This window comes from Anastrepha ludens, chromosome 3, assembly GCF_028408465.1.
Source record: "Anastrepha ludens isolate Willacy chromosome 3, idAnaLude1.1, whole genome shotgun sequence".
NCBI classification, from domain to species: domain Eukaryota; kingdom Metazoa; phylum Arthropoda; class Insecta; order Diptera; family Tephritidae; genus Anastrepha; species Anastrepha ludens.
Window position 1 is genome coordinate 33532977 of NC_071499.1, and position 24007 is coordinate 33556983.

At 32.8% G+C, this 24007-nt stretch overlaps 1 protein-coding gene across 1 annotated transcript in view; it reads right to left on the reverse strand.

Annotated features, from left to right (window-relative positions):
• Positions 1-24007, reverse strand: part of LOC128857441 (potassium voltage-gated channel protein Shaker) — a 186123-nt gene that overhangs the window by 88306 nt on the left and 73810 nt on the right. The window contains exons 6-9 of the mRNA XM_054093199.1: positions 23273-23468; positions 18467-18588; positions 10977-11130; positions 9960-10131 (exon numbers count right to left, since the gene is read on the reverse strand). Coding sequence (XP_053949174.1) covers positions 9960-10131; positions 10977-11130; positions 18467-18588; positions 23273-23468 — 644 coding nt within the window. The remainder of the gene's footprint in view (positions 1-9959; positions 10132-10976; positions 11131-18466; positions 18589-23272; positions 23469-24007) is intronic.

Genomic DNA, 24007 nt, shown 5'->3' on the forward strand with positions numbered 1-24007 from the left:
TTTCTTTGATTAAAAAAAAACACATGGGTCCGTCAAATATGGGCAACCCAGTATTATTTAAGTTTTAATTTGTAATTTTCAATTTTGAAAGTTTCATTCTTTACTTTCAGTATTTTATTATAACTTTTTCTCATTTTACTGATTTTGTAATATTAATTCTAGTTTTTTTATTTTCCTACTTTGTAATTTTTAATTTGCAACTCTTAAATTTTAATTTTTAGATTTTACTCTTTATTGTCATTAATTACTTAAATTCTTATTTTATTTCTTTTATTTTATTCTTTTTTAATTTTAGTGTTTGAATTTTCATTTTTAATTCTTAATTTTTAATTTTAAAACTTTCATTTTTAAGTTTTATTTATTTATTATTATTTAGGCTTTAATTTTTAATTCTTAAACTTTGATTCTTAACTTTTAATATTTTCTTATTACATTTTTCATTTTACCAATTTTTTAATACTAATGTTGGTTGGTTGGTTGGTTTAAGGGTGACCCCGCATCGGAGTACCACATAGACCGCAAGTTGGGTCCGTTGTGTTGCCCTAGAGCTCATTATTTTGAATGATTTCCCCACCTAACCGAGATTTTTATTGTAGATTTTGATCAAAGATATTAATTCGTTTCGAAAATTTGATGAGAGATTCGATTTCCAGGTCCGAGAGTACTGAAAGATTGTCAATTGTTGGAGAGCCTAGAAGAGCGAGTCGACTTCTGGCTAGACCCGGAAAACTGCACAGCAAATGTCTGCTCGATACTTCCTCATCTTCGTCCTCGCAGTATCTGCACAGGTCGTTCTGAGGAACCCCGAGCCGACGTGCGTGAGTGCCCAAAAGGCAGTGGCCGGTGATAAGAGATGTTATATGCCTTAGTTCGTGTTTCGAAAGACTTATAAGGGTTTTTGTCTGTTTCAGATTGTAGGATGGCCAGATTTGTCTGGTCGTAACGCAAGTAGTTTCCACTCGCCACCTCCGATCAGCAATGCTGTGAAATTCTCGATCGATGAGCATTTTACATGTTGAGAGCGGAATGTGGATTGTGGGTAAGTCACTAACATTTGATTGCGCAGCTCCAGCTCTTGCGAGCTCATCAGCTTTGCAGTTACCTTCGAATCCACTGTGACCCGGTATCCAGATAACTTGAACAGAATTCTGAACACTTATCTCGTTAAGAGATAAGAGACAGGATCGAACCACATCTGAGTGGGTATAAGAGGAGCTGAGTGCTCGAACGGCCGCTTGACTGTCGGTGAAAAAGCGGATATCCTCTAGTGATATTCTATTTTCTAAGAGAGTTTTCGCAGCATACCAGATAGCGCATACTTCCGCTTGGAATACGCTACAGTAGTCGGGTAATCTAAATGATAGATTGATGTGAGGGGATTTGGAAAAGAATTTGGAATCTTTTCCAAATCCCACTTTGCCGTCTTGTTTTGAACCATCTGTATATATAATCAGCGGGCCATCGATTTCGGTTAGATTTGTCTTCCATTCTTCCCTAGTTGGGAGTGAACAGGAGAAGAGCAAGGGTGGTGATGGAAGACTTACATGATAGTCTATGTCGGGAGAGATAACAGTATTCCTGTTCAGTATGGCTGAATGGCCAAGATACTTATTCCATTTCGATATAGCATTCATGCGTGTCGCTGCTTTCGCTGCAATCGCTTTGCCAGCCAGATCGATAGGGAACAAGTGAAGCAACGTATTTAGAGCCTTAGTAGGTGTTGTACTTAAGCATCCTGTTATCAGGAGGCAGGCTGTTCTTTGGACTCGATCAATTGTGGCTACTCTGCATCGTTTTTCGAGTGCTGTCCACCATACAACCACACCGTAGAAGAGTATCGGTTTGATGATCGAGGTGTATATCCAATAAATGATCCGAGGTGAAAAACCCCAGGTTTTGCCTATAGCTTTCTTACAAGTATAGAGAGCTATGAAAGCTTTTTTACATCTGTTTTCGATGTTCAAATTCCAACTCAACTTCCTATCTAGAATAACTCCTAGATATTTAGCTGAATCAGATAGGAGTAATGATTCCCCTTTTAAAGTTATTGTTTGCAGTGGAGGAGATTGTTGTTTCCTATTGAAGAGAACAAGATCTGTCTTTGCTGGATTCGCATTTAGTCCGCATTCGGTGCACCATTTTGACAGAATATTGATTGAGCGTTGCATGAGCTCAGTGAGGGTATTCAGGTGTTTGCCTGACACGCAGAGTGCAATATCATCTGCATAGGCTACAACCTTGCAGCCTGCTTTTTCGAGATTTCGAAGCAAACTGTTTACAGCGAGATTCCAGAGAAGGGGTGAAAGTACTCCGCCTTGAGGAGTGCCTTTGACGGCGTACATTCTCATGCGGCTTAACCCAAGCTCTGAAGTGATTATTCTATTTTGGAGCATTACTAATGTTAGTTTCTTTTTTTTTTTTTTTTGATTTTTGATTTGCACTTCTTAATTTTCAATTTTTAGATTTTAATTTTCATTGACATTAATTACTTAAATTTTTCCTTCATTTTATTTTATTTTATTTTATTTTTTTTTAATTTTATTGTTTGCGTTTTCATTCTTAATTCTTAATTTTTAATTTTGAAACTTTGATTTTTAAGTTTCAATATTTTACTTCTACTTTTTCATTTTACTAATTTTTTTAATATTAATTTTAGTTTTTTATTCTTTTATTTTCGTATTTTTTGATTTTTGATTTTTCATTTGCATTTTTTATTTTTTTATTTTTATATATTAATTTATATTGTTAAAGGTTAATGGTAGTAAAGGGTTAAGGTATGGACCTTTAGCACTGCGACCATATTGATCTATTGTGCACCCTATGCTGTCTATTGACTGTTAAGTATGCTTATGAATTGTACCAGCTCCTTCTGAGGGAGTGATTGAAGGTCTTCATCTATAAGCATGAACTTGTTTAAAAAATTTTTCCTTTTTTGCGTCAACCCCGGGCATTCGATGATGAGATGTTCTATAGACTCCTCATCTTCACAGTAAAATCTGCAGGTGCTGGTGTTAGTTATGCCTAATTTATGTAAGTGTTTGTTGCAGGTGAAGTGACCCGTGAGGGCGCCTGTGAGAGTGCGAATGCTCTTTTTGTTTAACGTGAGGGTCATGTTAGCTCTTTTAGCATTGAAACTTAGGAACTGTTTGGAGTGTCTAAGACCCTCTACGTTGTTCCAACGCTGATTTATTAGAGTTTTGGCCCAGTATTTTATTTTTTGTTTTAGGCTGTTTTTGTTGAATCCAAGCATGGGACTAGGTCCGATGAAATTTTCATCTGCCCCTTTTTTGGCTTGTAATTGTTTATATAATTTTTTGGTTCTTGTTTTTTATTGCTTTTTTTTGTAATTTTAGTGTTTATTTTTTAATTCGTGATTTTTAATTTTGAAACTTTCCTTCTTAATGCTTAGAATTTTATTAATATTTTTCGTTTTATTCATTGTTTTATTTTAATTTTCATATTAATTTTAATTTTATTTTTTTATTTTTAGTTCTTAGTTTTGAATTTTGTATTTTTAGTTCTTAATAGCTATTGTTTTTACATCAAGCACCCAGCATAAAAAATTAATAACTGCATCATTTTCTAATTTTCATATTGAATTTTTCCTTTTTTGGAACACTTACTTAGCCAAAATTGTCTATTAACTTAAGTTTTACATAATTTATTAATTTTTATTTTACATAATCACTTAATATAACATAATTTTATAGTTTACGCCAACAGCGTTTAAATTCATTCTTCCCTGCTGCGACTACTTGATTAATTGCACATCCCCAGCTATAACTAAATATAAAACTCTAAAGTAGTTGAGTAACAGGAGATAAGAAAGTAATTGTGTGTACATATAAATTTTGTTAGTAAGTAGCAGAAAAAGGTCACTCATTACCCAGAAAGAGACTGAGCAGCATTTAGAGCGAAAGAAAAATCATGAAACTACAGTTGACGCTAGACAAGAGAGTCCGAAAGTTTATTATTAACAAAAACTGATACTACGGCAGAGAAGTTGAGTAGTTGGTGTAAAAGAAATTAATTTTGAAAAAAATCGAATAAAACACAGTGAAAAGTTACATTGATGCACTTTGAAAGTATTTGCTCAAGCGTTCAGATTGGCATGTCAAAAACACTGGTGAGTAAAATTTGTAGAAAAAAAAAAAAACTATTAACGAACAGAGTTGACAGACTTTGGTGTCTCAAGAAATCCATTTAAGTGTTTGTATGCATGCAAAATTATCCACCCGCTTCACTAATACACAGACATAGATATTTTAATGAATACGTCTTTTATATTTGTTTAGGTATACAATTTGAAAGATTTACCCTGATGAGGGCAAACAAACATACACACACTCGTATATGTAAATACATATGGAAGATAAAAATCTATGTATACAAAGGCAACTGTTGCCTTTTAATCGTACGGTTACATCACAGCGCCAGCTTTAGACATATACACAATACACACGACACCGCTGGTGGCGCTGCTGCTGGAATTTAAGGGCAACAATCACAATTTTAAATTTCACCTTAAAATTGCAAACGGACTGATGGCATTCAAATATGTTTTACTCTGTCAAAGTATATCAGGAGTAATAGACTAAAATTCGAGTAAATTTCCATATATTTACTTCTCAGGAATCGAAATGCTTGCGTAGCATACTTTAAGGGGTCACACACACACACGATGCGGTGATACTACAGACATGAATGCATTGCACTTAGAGGCCTCAATGGGACGCAGAAACGGGGAATAGGAGTGCGCGCATAGTTTACTATGTGAGCGTTTAACTATACGGGTTTCACGTTGTGGAAGTTTCTTCGGTTCGGGAGGTAATTTTTTTAAGTTTTGTTTTGTTAATATCATTTAAGTGCTATTTTCGTTACACATTTACTGCTATGTAGATGGGTGAGTGCCTACGACACTACTATATATGTATGTAGGTATGTGCGTACGTTTTCTTCTTCTTCTCAATTACAACACTTTACCGCTACTACATTTTAAACTAATGTTGATTCGCCTAAAACTATGCCTGCTTAAAAATAGATACCTAACACCTATTTACACCTACACACACTCAGTTAGTTATACGCTATACATTGATGTACAAAAAGAGTTGTATTTATATGCATTTGTAAATATTACCTACAACAAAAAAAAACATTATTGATGAGAACTTACGAGCAATAAAATGTACGAGTAATCATCACCTTGCTTCATAACTTTTAAACACAAAAAAAAAAACAAAATTAATTGAACGGTATACTGCGTGAGCGGGTAAAGATTTGGGAAGCACTTTTGAAAGCACTTTGTGGAGTACTTTGGAAAGTACTTTCCCAAGCACTACTTTTTTATTCGTTTTGTTCTTTCTTTGCTACATTTTTACGCACAAAGGTACAGTACAAATAAATTTTCTTTTTACGTTTGTTTTGCCATCTTTACTATGTTTAAGTTTACTATATTTTTGATATTTATAGAAAAAAGCGGTAATTTTTAAAAATAGGGAAATCAAAGTGTTTTTTTGGTATGCTTCCAATTGTTTATTTTTTTCTTTGCAAGCTTACAGTGGTGGACTTTGGCGGAGGGAGGGAAACGTAAAAGATGGATTCGAAAGAAATTATTGGAAAAGTGCATGTGTTTATTTTCAGTTTTTTTCTTGGTAGCTTTTTAATATTTTTTTTTTTTTTTTTAACTTAGTTGCGCAGAAATCAGTAAAAGTTTCAAGGGGCACAGACATTCGTTGCTCTAAATTACTCTACACTTTAAAATTCATTTTTATTTTTCTTTCAGTGAATGCTTCTACTTTTAATTTTCGCTTTCAATTTAATTAACTGAATTAAGTAGCAAATTTTTTATTTTTTTCTTTATTTTTATTTTTTCCTTCACCAAATCCTTGGTTGTTAATAAGTAATTTCTAGTCAGAAATTTTGAAGGTAAAACAAAACCAAAAACAAAAAAGGAGATATTTTTCGAAGTTAACCTTTTAATTTTTTATTTTAAATTTAAAATTAAAAACATTTAATTTTAATTTTTCATTTGCAATTTTCAATATTTTATTATTACTTTTTATTTGATTAATTTTTTAATTCTAGTATTTTATTTACGAATTTTTAAAATTTAATGTTTTATTTTTGTAATTTTAAATTCTAATGTTTTATTAACGTATTTTTAAATTTAAATATTTTATTTATAATATATATTTTTAAATTTTATGTATTTATGTATTTTTTAATTTTTAAAAGTTAATGTTGTTTTTAAGTATTTTTTAATTTAAAATTTGTAAATTTTAATGTTTTATTTATGTACTTTTAAATTTAAATATTTTATTTATGTATTTTTAAATTTTAATGTTTTATTTATGTATTTTTTATTTTTTAAAATTTAATGTTTTATTTTTGTATTTTTAAATTTTAATGTTTTATTTAGGTATTTTTTAATTTTTAGTTTTTTTAATTTAATGTTTTATTTTTGTATTTTTAATTTTTTAATTTTTAAAATTTAAAGTTTTATTTATGTATTTTATATTTTAATATTTTATTTATGTATTTTTAAATTTTTAATTTTTTAATTTAAATTTTTATTCTATTTGATTAATGTAACTATATGTTTATTTTATTGAGTTATAAATTTTAGCTTTTATTTTTAATTTTTTATGCTTAATTTTTAATTTTTAGGCTTTCATTTTTATATTTTAAAATTTTATTATTAATTTTTATTTTATGTTATTCCTTTAATTAAATGTAATAATAATTAAAATGTTTATTTTTTAGTTTGAAAATTTAATATTAATAATAATTTAAAATATTTTTAATTCCTAATTTACAATTCTTAGTTTTTAATTCTTGAATTTTGAAATTTGAATTTTTAATTAATTTAAATTCTTGTTTTGTTTTACGAATTCTTTGATTTTAATTTTTAATTCCTAATTTTTCATTCTCTCCTTCCTAACTTCAATCTTTCATTCCTAACTCAATTTATTAGTTATATTTAAATTTTTAATTTTTATTGTTTAATTTTGAATTTCTTGTTTTTAATTTTTAGTTTTTGTTTTAAGATTTTAATTTCAAGCTTTTAGTGTTTAATTGATAATTTTCAATTTTTAATTTCCAATTTTTTTTTTAACTTGAATATTTCAATTTTAATATTTTACTATTTTATTATTGTAGTAATTCTTAGTTTTCATTTGATATTTGATATTGTATTTTAACTTTTTTATTTTAATTTCTGAACTTTTGATTTCTAGTTTGGCGATTTTAATTTTAAGGTTTCAAGTTTTAGTTCTAAGTTTTCAATTTTTAATTTCCCATTTTTTTAATGTGAAAATTTTAATTTTAGTTTTTAATTTTTTAATTTCTTATTCTTAGTTTTCAATTTTCGACGTTAATTTTATATTTTTCATTTTTAGTTCTTAATTTTAAATTTTTAATTTTTAATATCCAATTTTTTTTTTAATTTGAAAATTTTAATTTTAATTTTTTAATTTTTAATTTCTAATTTTTAGTTTTCAATTTTCTATGTTAATTTTAAGTTTTTAATTTTTGGTTTTTAGTTTTCAATTTTCTTTTTTGATTTTAAGTTTTTAATTTTTAATTTTTAGTTCTTAGTTTTCAATTTTCAATTTTTTTTAATGTGGAAATTTTAATTTTAATTTAAATTTTTTAAGTTTGAGTTTTTAGGTTTTAGGTTTTAGTTCTTAGTTTTCAATTTTTAATTTCCATTTTTTTTTAATGTGAAAAGTTTAATTTTAATTTTTTATTTTTTATTTTCTAATTTTAAGTTTTTCATTTTTAGTTCTTAATTTTCGATTTGGAATTTTTATTATCCAAGTTTTTTTTTAATTTGAAAATTTTAATTTTAAATTTTTAATTTTTAGTTCCTAGTTTTCAATTTTCAATTGTTTTTAATGTGAAAATTTTAATTTTAATTTAAATTTTTTAAGTTTAAGTTTTTAATCTTTAGTCCTTAGTTTTCAATTTTTAGTTTCCATTTTATTTTTAATGTGAAAAGTTTAATTTTAAATTTTTACTTCTTATTTTCTAATTTTAAGTTTTCAATTTTCTTATTAATTTAAAGTTTTTAATTTTTAGTTCTTAGTTTTAAATTTTTAATTTCCACTTTTTCTTAATGTGAAAAGTTTAATTTTAGTTTTTTATTTTTTAATTTCTAATTCTTAGTTTTCAATTTTCTATGTAAATTTTAAGCTTTTAATTTTTAGTTCTTAGTTTTCAATTTTAAATTTCCAATTTTTTTTTATGCGAAAATTTTAATTTTAATTTTTTATTTTTTAATTTCTAATTTCGTAATTTTGAATTTTCTATGTTATGCATTAACTTCGTAATTTAAAATTTTTAATTTTTATTCAAAATTTTTATATTTTTTTTTTTCTTAATTTTTAGTGATTCATTTTTTCTTTGAAAGTTGTGTATTACAAATTGCTTAGGATTAATTTTTCATTTTTAATTTAGTCAAAATTTTTAGTTTTTAGTATTTAATTTTTGATTTCTAATTTTTCCTTAAACGTTTTGTATTATTTATGATTCATTTTTCATTTTTAGCATTTGATATTTTTTTATATTTTTTATTTTTAGTTCTAAACTTGTAACTTCTAATTTTTAGCTCTTAATTAATTTTACATTGTTTATAACAATTTTTAATAATTTTGAAATTTTAAATTTTTTATTATTATTTTTTAATTTTAATTTTATTTTTAATCTTTGATGCTTTATCTTTATCTGTTTTCAATGGATTTTATTTTTTTGTATTTTTTGTTTACTTTAATTTTTCAAGAATTTTTTTAACTTAGTTTCAAGAAAACTCGTCTTAATTAAGCGAATATCTGGATTAGAGTTGATTTTTTAACAGCTCTCAGGCTTAAATTTAACAAAAGTTTTTCGAAATAAGGCGATCCATTTTTTTGAATAATTTGCTAATAATTTGGTCAGAGAAAATTGTACGAAAATTATTCAAGATTCAGATATTCAAATTCAGGGAGCATTCAAAAATTCTTATGACTGCACCAACGAGATTGATTGCAGGACAATTAAATTGAAATCTAGAGTTGATGCAATTTTGCTTCTTTGTCGTGTTTTTTTGTTCAAGTACAATTTACCTGTACTATGATTTTATGAGGAGCTTTTAAACGAATACTTTTACCTTTTTCAATCAAGTCAGTTTCTATACAGACAAGAAGAGAATATTTAAGTCAGCTTGAATTCGAAATATGACATGAGCTTGGCCGTCTATCTTATGCTTTTGCTGTTACTTGCTGCTGATTAAAATTTCTTTTTCTATGACATTGAATTCACTTTTTTAAGGGCCTGTTAAAATGACTGCCATTTGAGCAGCTCCAAAGGCTCCTTACATTTCCAGTGTGAGGTGGTGTTTTTTTTTTCAATTCAAACTCTTAATGTCTGGCTTTGAGATTTTTACTGATTTCATAATTAACAGAAACTTTCAAGCACAAATTAAAGGCTTGAAGATTTCCGAAAATTTAGTTTTTTTGGTTTCTTTCAACCATTCTTTGTGGCATGAAATAGGCATATTGGAATATAGAAAAAGTTTGATTTGGTTGGACCTGGTATTGGGTTTGGTTTGGGTTTCCCTGTAGTTGTTTTGGGTTGTGTTTTTGTTTGTATTACTTTGATTGTTTGTTTTTGGTATTCGTAGATCATCAAGTGTTCTCTTAGCTTGGGGGTATATGGTATGAGTGTGCGTGTGTTTTGGCATTGGCATGGGTATCATTAGAGTAGTGATAGTAGTAGTAGTGGTAGTAGTAGTTGTAGCAGTGATGGTGTTGGTTGGTGGTTAAATGGTTTACGTTTTGGACGTATACCAAGGGTTAAGTATATGCGAAAATTGTTGTAACTGTTTGGGTGAATGCATGTGGATGTGTTGGTAATTTCTTTGCTTTTTTTTTTGTTTAGGTTTGATTTTTGTGTATTTGCTTTTTTTGTCTGGAACTTACCTATAAATAAGAAAAATATAAGTAAACCTAATTCCCGCATTGAGGCTTTCAGAGTTCGTCCTAAAATTTGTAAACCCTTCGAATGCCTAGATAACTTAAATATTCGAAATACTCGAACTAATCGTATCACTCGTAATATTGCCAAGGACATAGCCTGATTCGATGACTTGTCCTAAAAAATTATAATCGGTATGGCATGTTTTCAATCAACAAATTTATATATATATAAGTATGTATAGATTTAGTTATGTATACAAGTATGTAAATATATATGTGTTGTTGAACAATCAATAACAAAAAACATAATAATACAATCAAGAAGTAGTAACAAATAGCGGTTGGTATTCGGGAGTATTGGTTAGTAATTGACATAGTAGTTGAAAACAAAAACAAAATAAAAAAAGGATTATATATATATATTATATATATTTGTAGTATAATATATGTATATATAGAGAGAGAGACAGAGTGAGAGTGAGAGTGAAGCAGTAATATCTATAAAGTGAGCGAGTAAACGTGTCTACATACAGGTATATTTATGTAGTTGTGTGTATGTATATACGTGTAAGTATTCACAAATGCATTTGTTATTTGCATAGAGTATTGAAACCGTTAAAAAACGCAAAACATAAATAAATTTGGAATTCCATATTTATGCAGTGTAAGAATTTCGCTTGATTGCCAATTTTTTTACGAAAAAAGATAATTTCGAAAACTGCCAAGACAGTTCGGTAAATTAAGAGAACGAGCATAAATAAGAAATTTTTATAAAATATTAAAATTTTTTACTATGTGTAAATTAATGTCTGTAAGTGTTTTAGGCAACTTAGATGTGTGCGGAAACTTTCAAATTTCCTCAGTTTAGTGTTCAGTTTTTATGTATTCCAGGTATTAGAACTAGGTGTGCTTTTGTTGTTGTTATTACGCAATATAAAATAAATTTAAAATAAAATCGTTTCTGTTTTTTATTTTTTAGTTTTCTTTTTAATCAAACATTTCTCACACAAGAAAACGTACCTGTGGACTGACTGGCGCTTTTGGAAGATTTAACGTATCCTCCTCTTCGGCGACGACGGTCGCCAATGTTATAAAATACGGAATGATGGCGATTATGTCGATAACATTCATGACATCCCTGCAGAAATGTAACTTATTCGGACATGCGAGGAACCTTTAACACGAAAATAACGAGAGAGCGAGAAAGAGGGAGAGAGAGAGAGATAAAGATAAATAATGAGAGAAAGAGAGTGAGAGTGAACATGAAGGGGATTGAACGAGTTGAATATAAATGGAGTGAGCGGTATTGAGTGGAATAGAAAGAGGAATACACGATTATGGCGTTTTTATAGAGACAAAATCAAGGAGGAGTAGATTAGATGAAATAAAAATTAAAAAAAGAGCGATCGAAAGTGTCAGGATATACAGTTTGAATGACAGAAAGACGGGTTTCAATTAAATGGAATTTATCAAAGAGAAAAATATTTAGAACGATAAAAAAAAATAAAACAACAAAAAAAATAAAATAAAAAAAAAACAATGAACAGTTATTAATGCGCGTAAAGATGGGACAAAAAATATATAGTTTCAGAGCGCGTGAGGAAGAAAAATATATGAAATGGTAGTATGGAAATATAATAAAGGTTTTGTTAAAAAAGCCAAAAAAATAGAGAGTTTGAGGGACGAAGCAAGGAAAATAGATAAGGTGGTTAGATTTGATAAAATAATAGAAAGAATAGAAAATCAATGTCGTAATGCGCGGAAGTTATGCAAAGAGTGAAGAAAGTTACAAGGAGGTTTTAATATTTGAAAATAAAACAGGGATGATATTGACACAAAAATATAAATATGAAGATTAGAACATTTTAGGGATAGTTTTTTTTTTTTTAGTTTATTATTTTTATTAGCATTTGTATGTATATATTACGTTTACTTATACTTAAAAATAGAATTTATACTTCAAATTTGAAAAAATACGCAACCAAAAAAAAAAAAATTCATGTAGTACACGATATGTTATGTACATATGTTTGTACATATATTCAACACATTTTTTCTAGTCTGCACTTCTTTCACAAATTTCCTACAACAAATTCACAAAAAAGCTAATTTTTTCGCCATTCAAAGTGGCTTAAAGGCGCTTAAAGGAAATGCAGATACTATTTATGCGGTATTTGGACTCCAAAAAAAAAATATTAATAATATTAAATTGCTTTAGAAATATATTAAGTACCATATTACCTGGTGTTTTAATAAGTTTGGTTACTTTTAATGCCTATAAGTATGCAATTTTCGATAGCAATTCGTGCTTTCTGCCTTTTATTTCACTGATTTCAAGCGCATACCGGCCCTTTTTATCCGGCTTATGGTATGATGCATCGAAAGCACACATTATCTGCTTACTGTAACACTGTGCGACAAAAAGTAACTTTTTTTTTGTTATGCAGCACAAATTTCATATGCACGTGAAACTCTCGATTTTATCTATGAATTACTGCTGCATACACAGTTTTTCATTTTCTCATCAATTAAATTTTCGAAACGAGTTTAATGTTTCAAAGGACTTATAGTGTAATTTCTGTAGAAGTAAACTTAAGCGTAAGAATTGAAAGATGTTTATTCAAATCAGCTTACGTATACAGGTTGATGCCAAATAAATAAGCGCACCACAAAACTTGTTTCATATAAGTATTTCCAATTCAAAGATATCCCCATCTCCTGTAATACCTCTAACTTGATCTTAACTGGCTCCCTGAATCTCCTCTTTTCCTCCTCTTATCCTCTTTTACCTAAACAATGTTTTTAATCCCAAATTTTTAAATTTTGTCCTCGCTAAATTCTGTCTTTCTCGATTCGGCGACGTAGTGCTTCCCATGTTAGTTTACATTTACTTTTATTCCTTATTATTTTTTGTTTGCACTGCTTATGTGCTAAAAAATTAAGCATTTTAATTTTATCTATGTATGTGGATTATTAGCTGAGATTTAACTTTCTTAGCCATTTTTCACTGATGAAAAATATAAAAAAACCATACATGCAAGGTGAAGTCCAAAATAAACAAGACTGGTGTCATAAAAATGTTTTTGATGGCGCCATCTTTGTAATGAGTCAGAGCGTTGGAAGTTACATCCCTAGCTGACCTCCAGTGAAATCTTGGTGACATTCGTTTCAGTGGAAGCGAAGTTATTGCGCTTACAGTGTGAGTATATTTGTGTCATCGGTACAAAAATGAGTTTCGAACAAAGATCTTATGTCAAATTTTGTTTTAAAATCGGTAAAACGTTTACCGATACATTTGAATTGATGAAAAAAGTTTATGGCGAGAGTTCTTGAATGTTTCAGATCACCGAATCACCGAAAACTCCATCGAAATTTTTCGTAAATTGATCAAAAATGAACCGAAATCATAGTTGAATTTTAACTGATCATTTGGGCTTACGAAAGTTCTGTGCACGTTTTATTCCGCACAAGTTAACTGAGAACCAAAAATTGCTGAGAATTCAACATTCGAAAAACCTCACTAAAGAGGCGAGAAAAGGTGAGAACTTCCTCTGCAACATTGTAACTGGTGATGAAACGTGGTGTTTCAAACACGATCCTGAAACCAAGCGTCAAAGTGCCGAATGGAAGGCCCCAGACAAGCCACCACCCAAAAAATCGCGTTTGGAGAAGTCAAAAATCAAGCCGATGCTCATTTGGTTTTACCAAGGGAATTGTCCACAAGGAGCACATCTCATCGATCGCTTCTTGTGACTGATTTTTTGACTAGAATTGACATTTTAACCATCAATCACTCGCCGTATTCGCCTGGTATGGCTCCCTATTCGAAAAATTGCATTTGGCCATGAAAGTAAAACGTTTTGCGTCAGTAGAGGCCATCCAAAAGGCTTGTACCGACATTCTGAGGAACATTTCGCTCAATGATCTGAAACACTTTTTTGAAAAGCTTTTAGATGGCGCAGAACAGTGTATCCAGGCCAGAGGGGACTATTTTGAATAAATAAACTCAAAGTTATCAGATCAAAGTTGCTGGTGTTTCTATTGTAGCTCAGTCTTGTTTATTTTGGACTTCCCCGCGGTTGCTATTAGAAAAAACTTTGCTAAATTTCCTGTTTGAAGCACGGAGATACGACTCCCTCTATGATAATAAAATTGACATCGCATCGTAGGGGATACACTCAGTTATTAAGACAAATCTAAATCTGGTAGGAAAACACGTGACCGCCGCTTCAGTGCTTAGACTTACTTATATGGCGCTATGGAACACCCGGCAGTTCGCCACGCTTCTATACTACTTACCGTGAGTAGCTCAAATCCAGAAATCGACTACTCTTTCCATAAGCCCACCTTCGAAAGGCTGTTAAAGACTCACATTCCGTCAATAAGAGCCCGTGGAGAAGAAGGTAGATACAGTTTTACACCAGGGAGAAGTCTTAGCTATAAAGGAGGTAACTGTGTACCTTAACACAAACGGTGTAAAAAAACTACTATAAATATCTTCTTGAAAAGCCAGGCGGCTATAGAGTCCGTGGAGGCAGTTATACTAAGACCAAAGGTTGTTCAGGAATGCCTGCCGGCTCTAAATGATATTGGCACCGTGTTCAAGGTCAGTCTTATATGTGTGCCGGGACATAGAGTTATTGAAGGAAATTGCAAGGCCGATGAACTGACCAGAAAAGGTACTAATCTTCCACTGCTTGAAAACAGAGGCAATACTGGAATTCCTATGGCAACTTGCAAATTAAGGACAACAAATAATATTCTCCAAGAGGCCATGGAGAGAGTCAAAAATCGCAACAACATCCTCAAATCGCTTGCCGGCTGCACTTGGGGCAAAGGGCCGGTTCTAAACTACGCTGCGCCTGTCTGATCGCCTGGAATTAGTGACACGCAGTAGATAAAGTTCCAGACTTGCCAAAACACTGCTATTCGGACAGCGACGGGTTGCTTCCTGATGTCCCCGCTTTAACACCTTCACAACGAGGCACAGATGCTCCCAGTAAAGGAGCACAATAAACTACTCAACAAACAGTTTCTGCTTGGGAGCTACCAAAGGACTCACCCTTGCAGAAACCTGCTTGAGCCAAAGATGCTTCCCAGGCACATCAGGAGACACCTCCTCAATTACACCGATGAGATACAGGACAAAAGGAACAAAAATCTACTGGACCAGACAGTGTTTAGACAGACAATAAACGACATTTATCGGGAGACCATTACCACCTTTTCAAGCTACCTACCACCGAATACCGTAATCGGAGTCCAACCACCACCTACAGCAGGTGAGAAGCTCCAGCTTCCCAACGAGACGCGCGTAATACTGGCACAACTACGTTTTGGATACTCTGGCAGGTTACTTATCCAGAATTGACCGCGACGTATTAAAAATAAGTCCTGCATGTGAAGGCACCCCGCACGACACTAACCACCTTTTCACATGCCCTACTAAACCCACCCATCTAACATTCCTCTTCCTCTGGACCCAGCCTATTGAAACAGCAGGTTTCCTGGGTCTACCTTTAGATGAGTTAGACGAAGACGACCGGTGACATACACTCCACAGGGCTTAGTATTGCTGCTACAACAACAACAACAACAGTAGAAAATATTTCAGTTACAATCAGACTAGTTTGTCCGCAAAGAGATAAGAAAAGATCAGGAGCGCTTAAGAAAAGATCAAGCTTAACCTCTCAAGAGATAACATCTTGAAGGTCGTGGCTTGTGTCTCCGGTCATTGGCTATTCGGTAGCAACTCTTCTAGCCTAGGAGTATTAACTCATGAATACTGCATAAGTGGTAGCAACGAGAGAGAGGAAGAAACAGTAGAATATTTCCTCTGCAATTGTCCAGCCTTAGCTAAAAGTAGAGCAAGATTGTTAGGAAAATACCATTTTGACTCTCTGACGGAACTATCTGGTGTTGGGATAAAACTTATCCTTCGCTTCATAAGAGCATCTAAATGGTTCCATTTGGTTCATCTTAGTGATCTTAGTGGTACCACAACGGACCTATTTGTTCTAAGTGAGTTGCTTATTCTCAAACCGATTGCCCCAAAAACTTAACATAACCTACGGTACCCATTACGTATATCCACTTTATTTTTTCATAGAAGGAAAGATCGCCTGTTTTTTATGTACAAGTTCAACTATTTTCTCTCAAAGAAAGAGAAAGAACGAGGAAAGGGAAACCGCATTTCCGAGGTATGCTTTATATAATTTCTACGCTAGATGGCGCTGTAGATCAATTTGAAGAATTTTTTTAAACCAATAGTCAAATTACCAATGGACACGACGAACTCGATTCTTTTATACGGATGCGAAATGTGGGCAGATTCGCTAAGGGTGCAATGCCGGCGGAGAACTCTGCAATCTGTGCAACGCACCTGCGCTCTCAGAGTGGCTTCTTCATACAGAGCAGTATCTGCAGCAGCGGTTTTAGTTATAAGCAGAATCATCCCTATAGATATTCTAGCACTAGAGCCCAAATGGAGATGGAAGGCGAAAATCACAGGAATCCCAGTGTCACGTTTCTCCGATATTAGAGTTTAAACGCTCACACTTTGGCAGGCAAGATGGAATTCTGAACGGTATGGTAGATAGGCAGCGAGATTAATACCCGCTCCAAAAAAGTGGGCAGAGAGAAAGCAGGGGGAGGTTACTATAGGGCCATGTAAAATTTGCTTTTTGAATCGGCTATAAAAAAAAACTAATCAATATTTTTTCAAAATTTTTTTTTTATTTTGAAGATTGAACATTGTCATTTATGAATGAAAAATAATATCGTTCAAATGACTGCCACGACTGGCTTTACAGTAGGCCATACGATCAACCCAATTTTTAAGTACATTTTCGATTGTTTGGGCTCCAATTTCATGAATGGCAACTTCGATTTCGTGTTTTAAAGCATCAATCGTCTCTGGATGGTTCGCATAGCATTTGTCTTTAATGGCTCCCCACAAAAAATAGTCCAACGGGCTTAAATCACAGCTCCGAGGCGGCCAATTGATATCGGAATTTCGACTGATTATTCGGTTTTCAATTTTGTTCAATCGTATAGCGTCCCATTTCGTAAATGTCAAACCTTTAAGTAAATTATGAACACATTTGACATGTCATTTGTGTTACCATTCTCAAAAAAATAGGTGGTTCAAAAAGCAAACGCTATATGGCCCACCCGTTATTACCTCACAAAGTTTTGGTCCGGACATGAATCCTTTCGCAAGTATTTGTGGCGAATGGGAAAAGTGAGCCTACCAAACTGCATATATGGAGATACTGGGTATGATGATGCGGAGCGCACCTTCTCTAAATGCGAGAGGTGGAAGATGGAGAGAACAGCTCTGCAACGAGCTAATGGTGGTGGAAATTATCGAGAAAATGATGATAGACGAAGAAAATTGAAATGCCGTCGCAAACTGCGTGGAGGATATTATCCGAAAAAAGAAGCGTGAAATGGAAAGTTATGCTGAAGAGTCTTGAGCATACATAGGTTTCTCAGAACAGGCTACCCTGGGCGCAGGGTGAGTAAGTTAGTGTCCTTCTTAGTACGCTGTCTTGGCTCTCTACCTCGAAGCAATGCGGAAGTAGTCCCGGGGAGGAGGGAAAAATCCAAGAGATGAGGAGGGATATTTTTAGTGGAATCACCACACACGTAATAGCGACGGTTACTATATGTTGCGATGGCATTTGTAACCCAACCTCAGCGCCAAGAAAAAAAGGTCAAATTACCAAAAAAATCCTCTTTTCTGCGAATATTTTTCAAAAACTTAATCTAATTAAGCAATAAGTAATGTGCCGCCAGCCTTCAGTTAGGCTTATTTTCCTTATTTGAGTTAGCCATTAACTTAGTATTATTGATACCCAAAGCTATCATTTGTGTTGCGTTTCACTTAATACTGAGGCAATAAGTTCGATTTTGTCGCACAGTGTTATCATTCATTTTGATCTCTCCAGGAATTTGCTAACTTTTTTTTGTAGTTTGGTGTTTTTTTTTGCATTTAGAGCATAAATTTGCGCAGAGTCCTTCTACGTAGCTGTTTTTGATTAGCCGATGGTTATTATCACCGATTCATTACATAAAAAACCACTGTTAGTTAACCACAGCTTTTTGCTGGGATCCCATTTTGCTTTACAATGAAATTTTTCCATTATTTCCTCCCACTGTGAGTTGTTCTTCTTTGTCTTAGTGTTCATTCTTACCGACTTTTAATGGATAATGGGCTAACAGATAAGATTAGCTGCTGGTATATTATTTTTTCATGATTAAAAAATAAATTATTTTCTATAAACCTGCATATTTTTTTGCTAAAATTTCTTACTAAAGTGCACTTTTAAAAAAACCGTTACTTACAAAACTGTATAGATGTGCTAATTTTTTTAAGCACGTGCAATAATTTATAATTTTTTTTTGTTTTTAATATATTTTTTTACACCACAAAAACTACCTAAATCTATTAAATTTTCATATATTTTTCAGTTTTATTTTTATTTTTTATACGACCATAAACTTACCTGACTGTGAGTTCAAATGTAAACCAAATAATACATATTGTTTCTATAAGGAAGAAAGGATCTGTGATGTCAGGCACCTCGTCTTCCTCGATTTTTGTGCCATTTGTTGTTGTATTGAACACCTGTTGCGTTGTTGGGAATTTTTAAATAAGTCGGTTAAAATGAAATTTACAAAAAATAATCAACACATATTCAAGTAGCTTTGAAGCATTTACAGAGTTTAGACAAAAGAGATTATTAATGTAAATATTTTTATGAACTATTGGAAATATTCAAAGGGGAGAGGGTATATGGACTTGATGCGTTTGAGTATTTATATGTATGTGATAGAGATCTGAAACTGTGATAGTGTGTGTAGTGACTATCGATAGGTTTTAACTACTGAGGTGATGTAATTGATAATTTTCAGTTCTAATGCGAGCGTTGTTGGCGCGTTCGAAACTAATCGGGAAGTGGCTGACTCAACGAGATATTGTAGAACACTGTTTGGCTGATGAGTTGGCTAGGTAGGGGCACAAAGAGTTGGTTTCTACATGCAAAGCGAGAATTAGTGTTCCTTTGGCTTTCTGCAATCACGTCAATTCAGCGGAGCGAGTACTGGGCAAGTGCTCTAACTTGCAAGACCGTGAGATTCTTATGGTCACGGCGTGATCGGTTAAAAAGTTAAAATTAAAAAAAGTCATGGCATATGTCCTTTCCGCATATTCCGGAGAGACTTTAAGTAACTTTGAGCGCCTTTTGCGGCAGCTGTCTGCAGGACACCCTTTTTGGGTGTTTGGCCGAGCTCCTCCTCCTATTTGTGGTGTGCGTCTTGATGTTGTTCCACAAATGGAGGGACCTATGAGGAGCTTTTTCATGGCAGAAATACACTCGGAGGTTTGCCATAGCCTGCCGAGGGGCGACCGCTATTAGAAAACTGTTTTTCTTAATTTTGGTGTTTCACCGAGATTCGAACCTACGTTCTCTCTGTGAATTCCAAATGGTAGTCACGCATTCGGCTACGGACTGCGTGCTTTGCAAAATAAAGTTAGCTACTTTGGTGTACAGTTAGCGAAGGTGTATTGCTTAACCCCTTGCGTGGCTTAACGAGTCTGACTCGTGATGAAAATGTTTGCCCAAACATGAATATGACGTGCCAGATTCGTGAATAGATCATGGGGCCAAACGAAAATATCTGTACAGATAGTCGGATCAAACACAAACATCACGAGCCTGGGTCGTGATTGAATGCTACTTTCTATCTGTTAGTTAGTTACGAGTCTTATAATTGCTGTTACACCATCTCGCGCATCAGTCTGATCTGTTGACGACGCGTTGACGCGTAACACTTGAGCCCGAGTTTCGCCGAGCTAAATGGCACGGCAAGGGGTTAATTACCCTTGCGAAGGTAGCAGATTTGGATATTAGTCGCTACAGAATTCCATTATCACTTCGAAAGGGTGGCCAGAGCTGTAATGAGTCATCATCTGGTGATTCGCCCTTACTTATCACTCTTTCCTGCTTCCTCTTGCTCCCTTCGGTGGAGCCACAAAGAATGAATTAAGGGTTCACGTCTAAGTGAGCTCTCTTGTCCACAGGTGTAACCATTTAACATAACCTAAACTATGTGGCATCTTCGTTGGCTGGGTCATGTCGTCCGAATGCATACAAACGCTTCGGCTCTGAAAGTATTTAATGCGGTACCAGCTGGTGGTAGCAGAGGAAGAGTAAGGCTTCCGCCTTAACCAAATTATTTCCTGCGGTAGGCTGTTTTTTGTACCGGCTGAGCTATCAAGTCTAAACATAGTCAGAAATAATACTAAAAATCTAATCTGAGCCTATCTTTTGTCAATGTTTATGAAAAATATGAACTTTGCCGTGGTGAGTACTACACATATCATTGCGCTTAACGGTTAAAATATGTGAAAGAGGCTATTCATTCAAAGTGCGTCCAATCAGTTTCTCTCAAAACAGCCTATTCCCTAGGAGATTACTTCCTCTAATTGGTTCCGCTCCAGGTCTCTATATCGAATGCCGTCGATAGTTTATCGATTGCTTGCCAAAAATTATCAATCACTAGCGCAGGTGCGCACTAACATTAGTTTCAGACCTCCAGTATGTGACAGCATTTAATTGTGTTTTTTTTTTACTGATTTTAGTGAATCTGCCTACATCGAGGCGTGGCTCTATGCAAAGTTTATAAATTTGAATGACTGCCGCAAATTTGTTGCATACGTTTAGGCTGTGTGTTGCAAAGTCTTGGTATAATGCCGCTGGCCAATAAAACAGCTGGATATGAGTGGAAAAAATAACAACAAAAAATTATAATTTATATTTACAAAATACTTTACTTTTCACAACTTAATGTCAAAAGGATAAGTGCACTGTAGGCAATCTTTGATTTTTCGTAAATGTACACACATAAATATTTATACATATTTTTTTTATATTAAAAAAAAAATGGTATTGGCTACCGTTGAAATTTAAGCTTGTTTAGCTATAAACATTAAACCGAGAGACAAACTGGCTTGAGGGTTTGAAAATTGACAAGAAAAAATTATGAATTTAAGGAAAAGATGACAATTGGTTGAAAAGCTCTGACTGAAAATTTAAGATACTAGGCGTAACATAGGCCGTCTTTAATTTGAGCTTCCGAGAAGCTTTAGTCGTATTCGAAAAACTCTTCGCTGGCATACTAGAGATGATCAGAAGTTCACAAAAGCTTTCAAATAAGAAAGCATACAATAACAAGAATAGGTTGAAAAGCTTTCACTGAAAATTTAGAATGCTAGGCTACTTTTAATTTGAGCTTTCGAGAAGCTTTGGTATTAGAGATGCTCAGAAGTTTATAAAAGCTCTCAAATAACATATTCCAGCGGTGTTCTAAATCGAATTACGTTTTGGAAGCTAATTTTTAGTAAATTTTTGTTTGAGCTTTCTTGGAACTTTTACTCTGCCTATGACGAGCTTTGCGAGAAATTGTTAATTAGCTTTATAACTTTGGAAATTTCTTTACAATATTTATTTTTAGGTACTGTAAGAGAAGTAGCAGGATTTGAGAGCTTTTTTGAAGCTTTTCATAAACCCCACGCATGGAAAAATTTTAAGGCAACAGCCGTCCTGCTTTTCAATATTAAGAAAAAATTAATAAATAATTGGCGCGTACACTGATGTTAGGTGTTTGGCCGAGCTCCTCATCCTATTGGTGGCGTGCGTTTTGATGTTATTCTACAAAAGATGGGACCTATAGTTTTATAGCCGACTCCGAACGGCAGATATTTTTTAGGAAGTGCTTTTTCATGACAGAAGTACACTCGGAAGTTTGTCACTGGCTGCCGAGAGGCGACCGCTATAAGAAAGAAACTGTTTCTTCATTTTGGTGTTTCTCGGAGATTCGAACCTACGTACACCGATTGGTAGTCACGCACCAAATCATTCGGCTACGACGGCTGACATTAGTTAATTAGTTTTAGTTAGTAAGAGAAATGGCAGGATTTGGAGCTGTTTTGAAGGTTTTTGAAGCTTTTGATATCCAATTCATGGAGGAATTCCAAGGCACTTTTCACTATTTTCTGCTTGCTTTAATAGCTTTTATTTCCATTTGGTTAGTAAAGGGAACGGCTGGCTTTCTCTTTATATAAGACTTCATTGCTTTCGACCGGAAATCACTTGTTTTGTGCAGCTCAAACCAGAAAGTACTCTCAATTTGCGCACTGGCTTACATTTGAGGCATTCCTAGGCATATATTTTATGTACTTGTGTATTTTCAAAAGGCTTTGGTTGGAGCACATTGAGTTACAACACCGAACATCGATTAGTATGAAAAAATTAGTTTTAAGAAAAAAAAATATCCAACCCGATCCGGAAGCTTATCGATTTCAAAATATTTTGACATCAAGTTGCAAAAATGTGCGCGCAAAAAGCAGAAAAACAAGAATAGAAGTGAAGTATTAAAAAGTGTTATGCTAATGCTTAAAATTAAAAGAGAAAATAAAAAAAAAACTATATAAAAAGTGTAAAAAAGTTTTAGGTTAGAAAATTTAATAAAACTTAATGAGCTTTTTCACATTTTCTGAAGTAGATTAATGGTTGAGTTAACCATTTAGTTTGGGTCAAAAAGCTTGCAGTATAGTTAGCTTACCGCCTTCGGATTGAAAGTAAAGCTTACACTGAAGTGTGTTTAAGCTTTGGCAATGAAAGCACAAGGATTTAGAAATTTCTAAATACACATTTTTCACAAGTAGAAGAATGGTTAAGCTAATCGTATATAGAAGTTTAGTTTATATTGTAAGGTTTTTACTAAAATTAGCTTAGTGTTGCTGTAATAAAAGTGAAGCTTTCATTCCAGCTAAGTTTACGCTTTCGTGATAAAGGTTCATTGATTCAGAAATTTCCAAATGCACATTTTTCCGAAGTATGCAGAACAATGGTTAAGCTAACCATATCGTTTAGGTTGTAAGGCTATCACTAAAAGTAGCTTAGCGCTGCTATAATAAATGCAAAGCTTTCATTCAAGCTAAATCACGCTTTCGCAAGAAAAGCTCATGGATGCAGAAATTTCAAAAATTGCATTTTCCCGAATTGGTTAAGCTGACCATATCATTTGGGTCTACTTGGATTTCATTGAAAATAGCTTAGCGCTGGTTAGGTTGGGAAGAGGTAAGGTTAGGTAATTGGGTTTATGCTTTCGCAATAAAAGCTTGGTATTGAAAATTTCATGGATCCAAAGCGCAGTTGCTTTTAAAGATCTCTTTTTCTTCAAAAATTGTGAAAAAGCGCATACATTCAAAGCTTAATGTATTTGTTCTTTTGCTGTTTTCAACTCACCTTGTAATGCTTAAATTCGGGTAATGTTTCTAGACAAAATATAACAATTGATAGCAATATAACAAATACACTAATTATGGCTACAACTCTGGCGGCTTGCGAACTCTCCGGATACTCGAAGAGTAACCAGACTTTTCTTTGACTTTCATTATCCGGCAATGGTCTTTCTTCCTCTTTAATAAAGCCTTCATCCTCTCTGTGGCATTTTGAATGGCAGTTGAAGTGATATGGTTTCAAAAAATATACAGAAAGTTAAGAAAGTGGCATTAGTAAATTATCCTCAACTTAAAATAGATATATGCATTGGTTTTTTTTGTTTTTTTAATTTTACACCAACGAATTTACAACAAATTTTAGTGTTTTTTACACGCTGCTTTTCATTTAGTTTTTTTGTTTTTTGTTTTTTGCTTTTTGTTTTATTTTTTCTTTTGTGTTAATAGACACCTAATTCAGTTAAGCGATTGTCGACGATTATTACAAAAACGATGTTAATTTTATATTAAAATTTAACAAAAATCAACAACAATTCTACTTATTATAAAACTAAAAGGAGGAAAAAAGAAATATATCAAAATTGGTTGACTTTCATTTGTTTTCGCTCATATGCGTGTGTGTGTACATATATTTGTAAGTAAAATATTAATGAAAAAGAAAAAAAAAACTACACGACAATAAAATCAGCGGCTGTGTTGCCAAATTTCGCAGCGCTCAACGGCGAAGTCAGCAGCGGTGGTA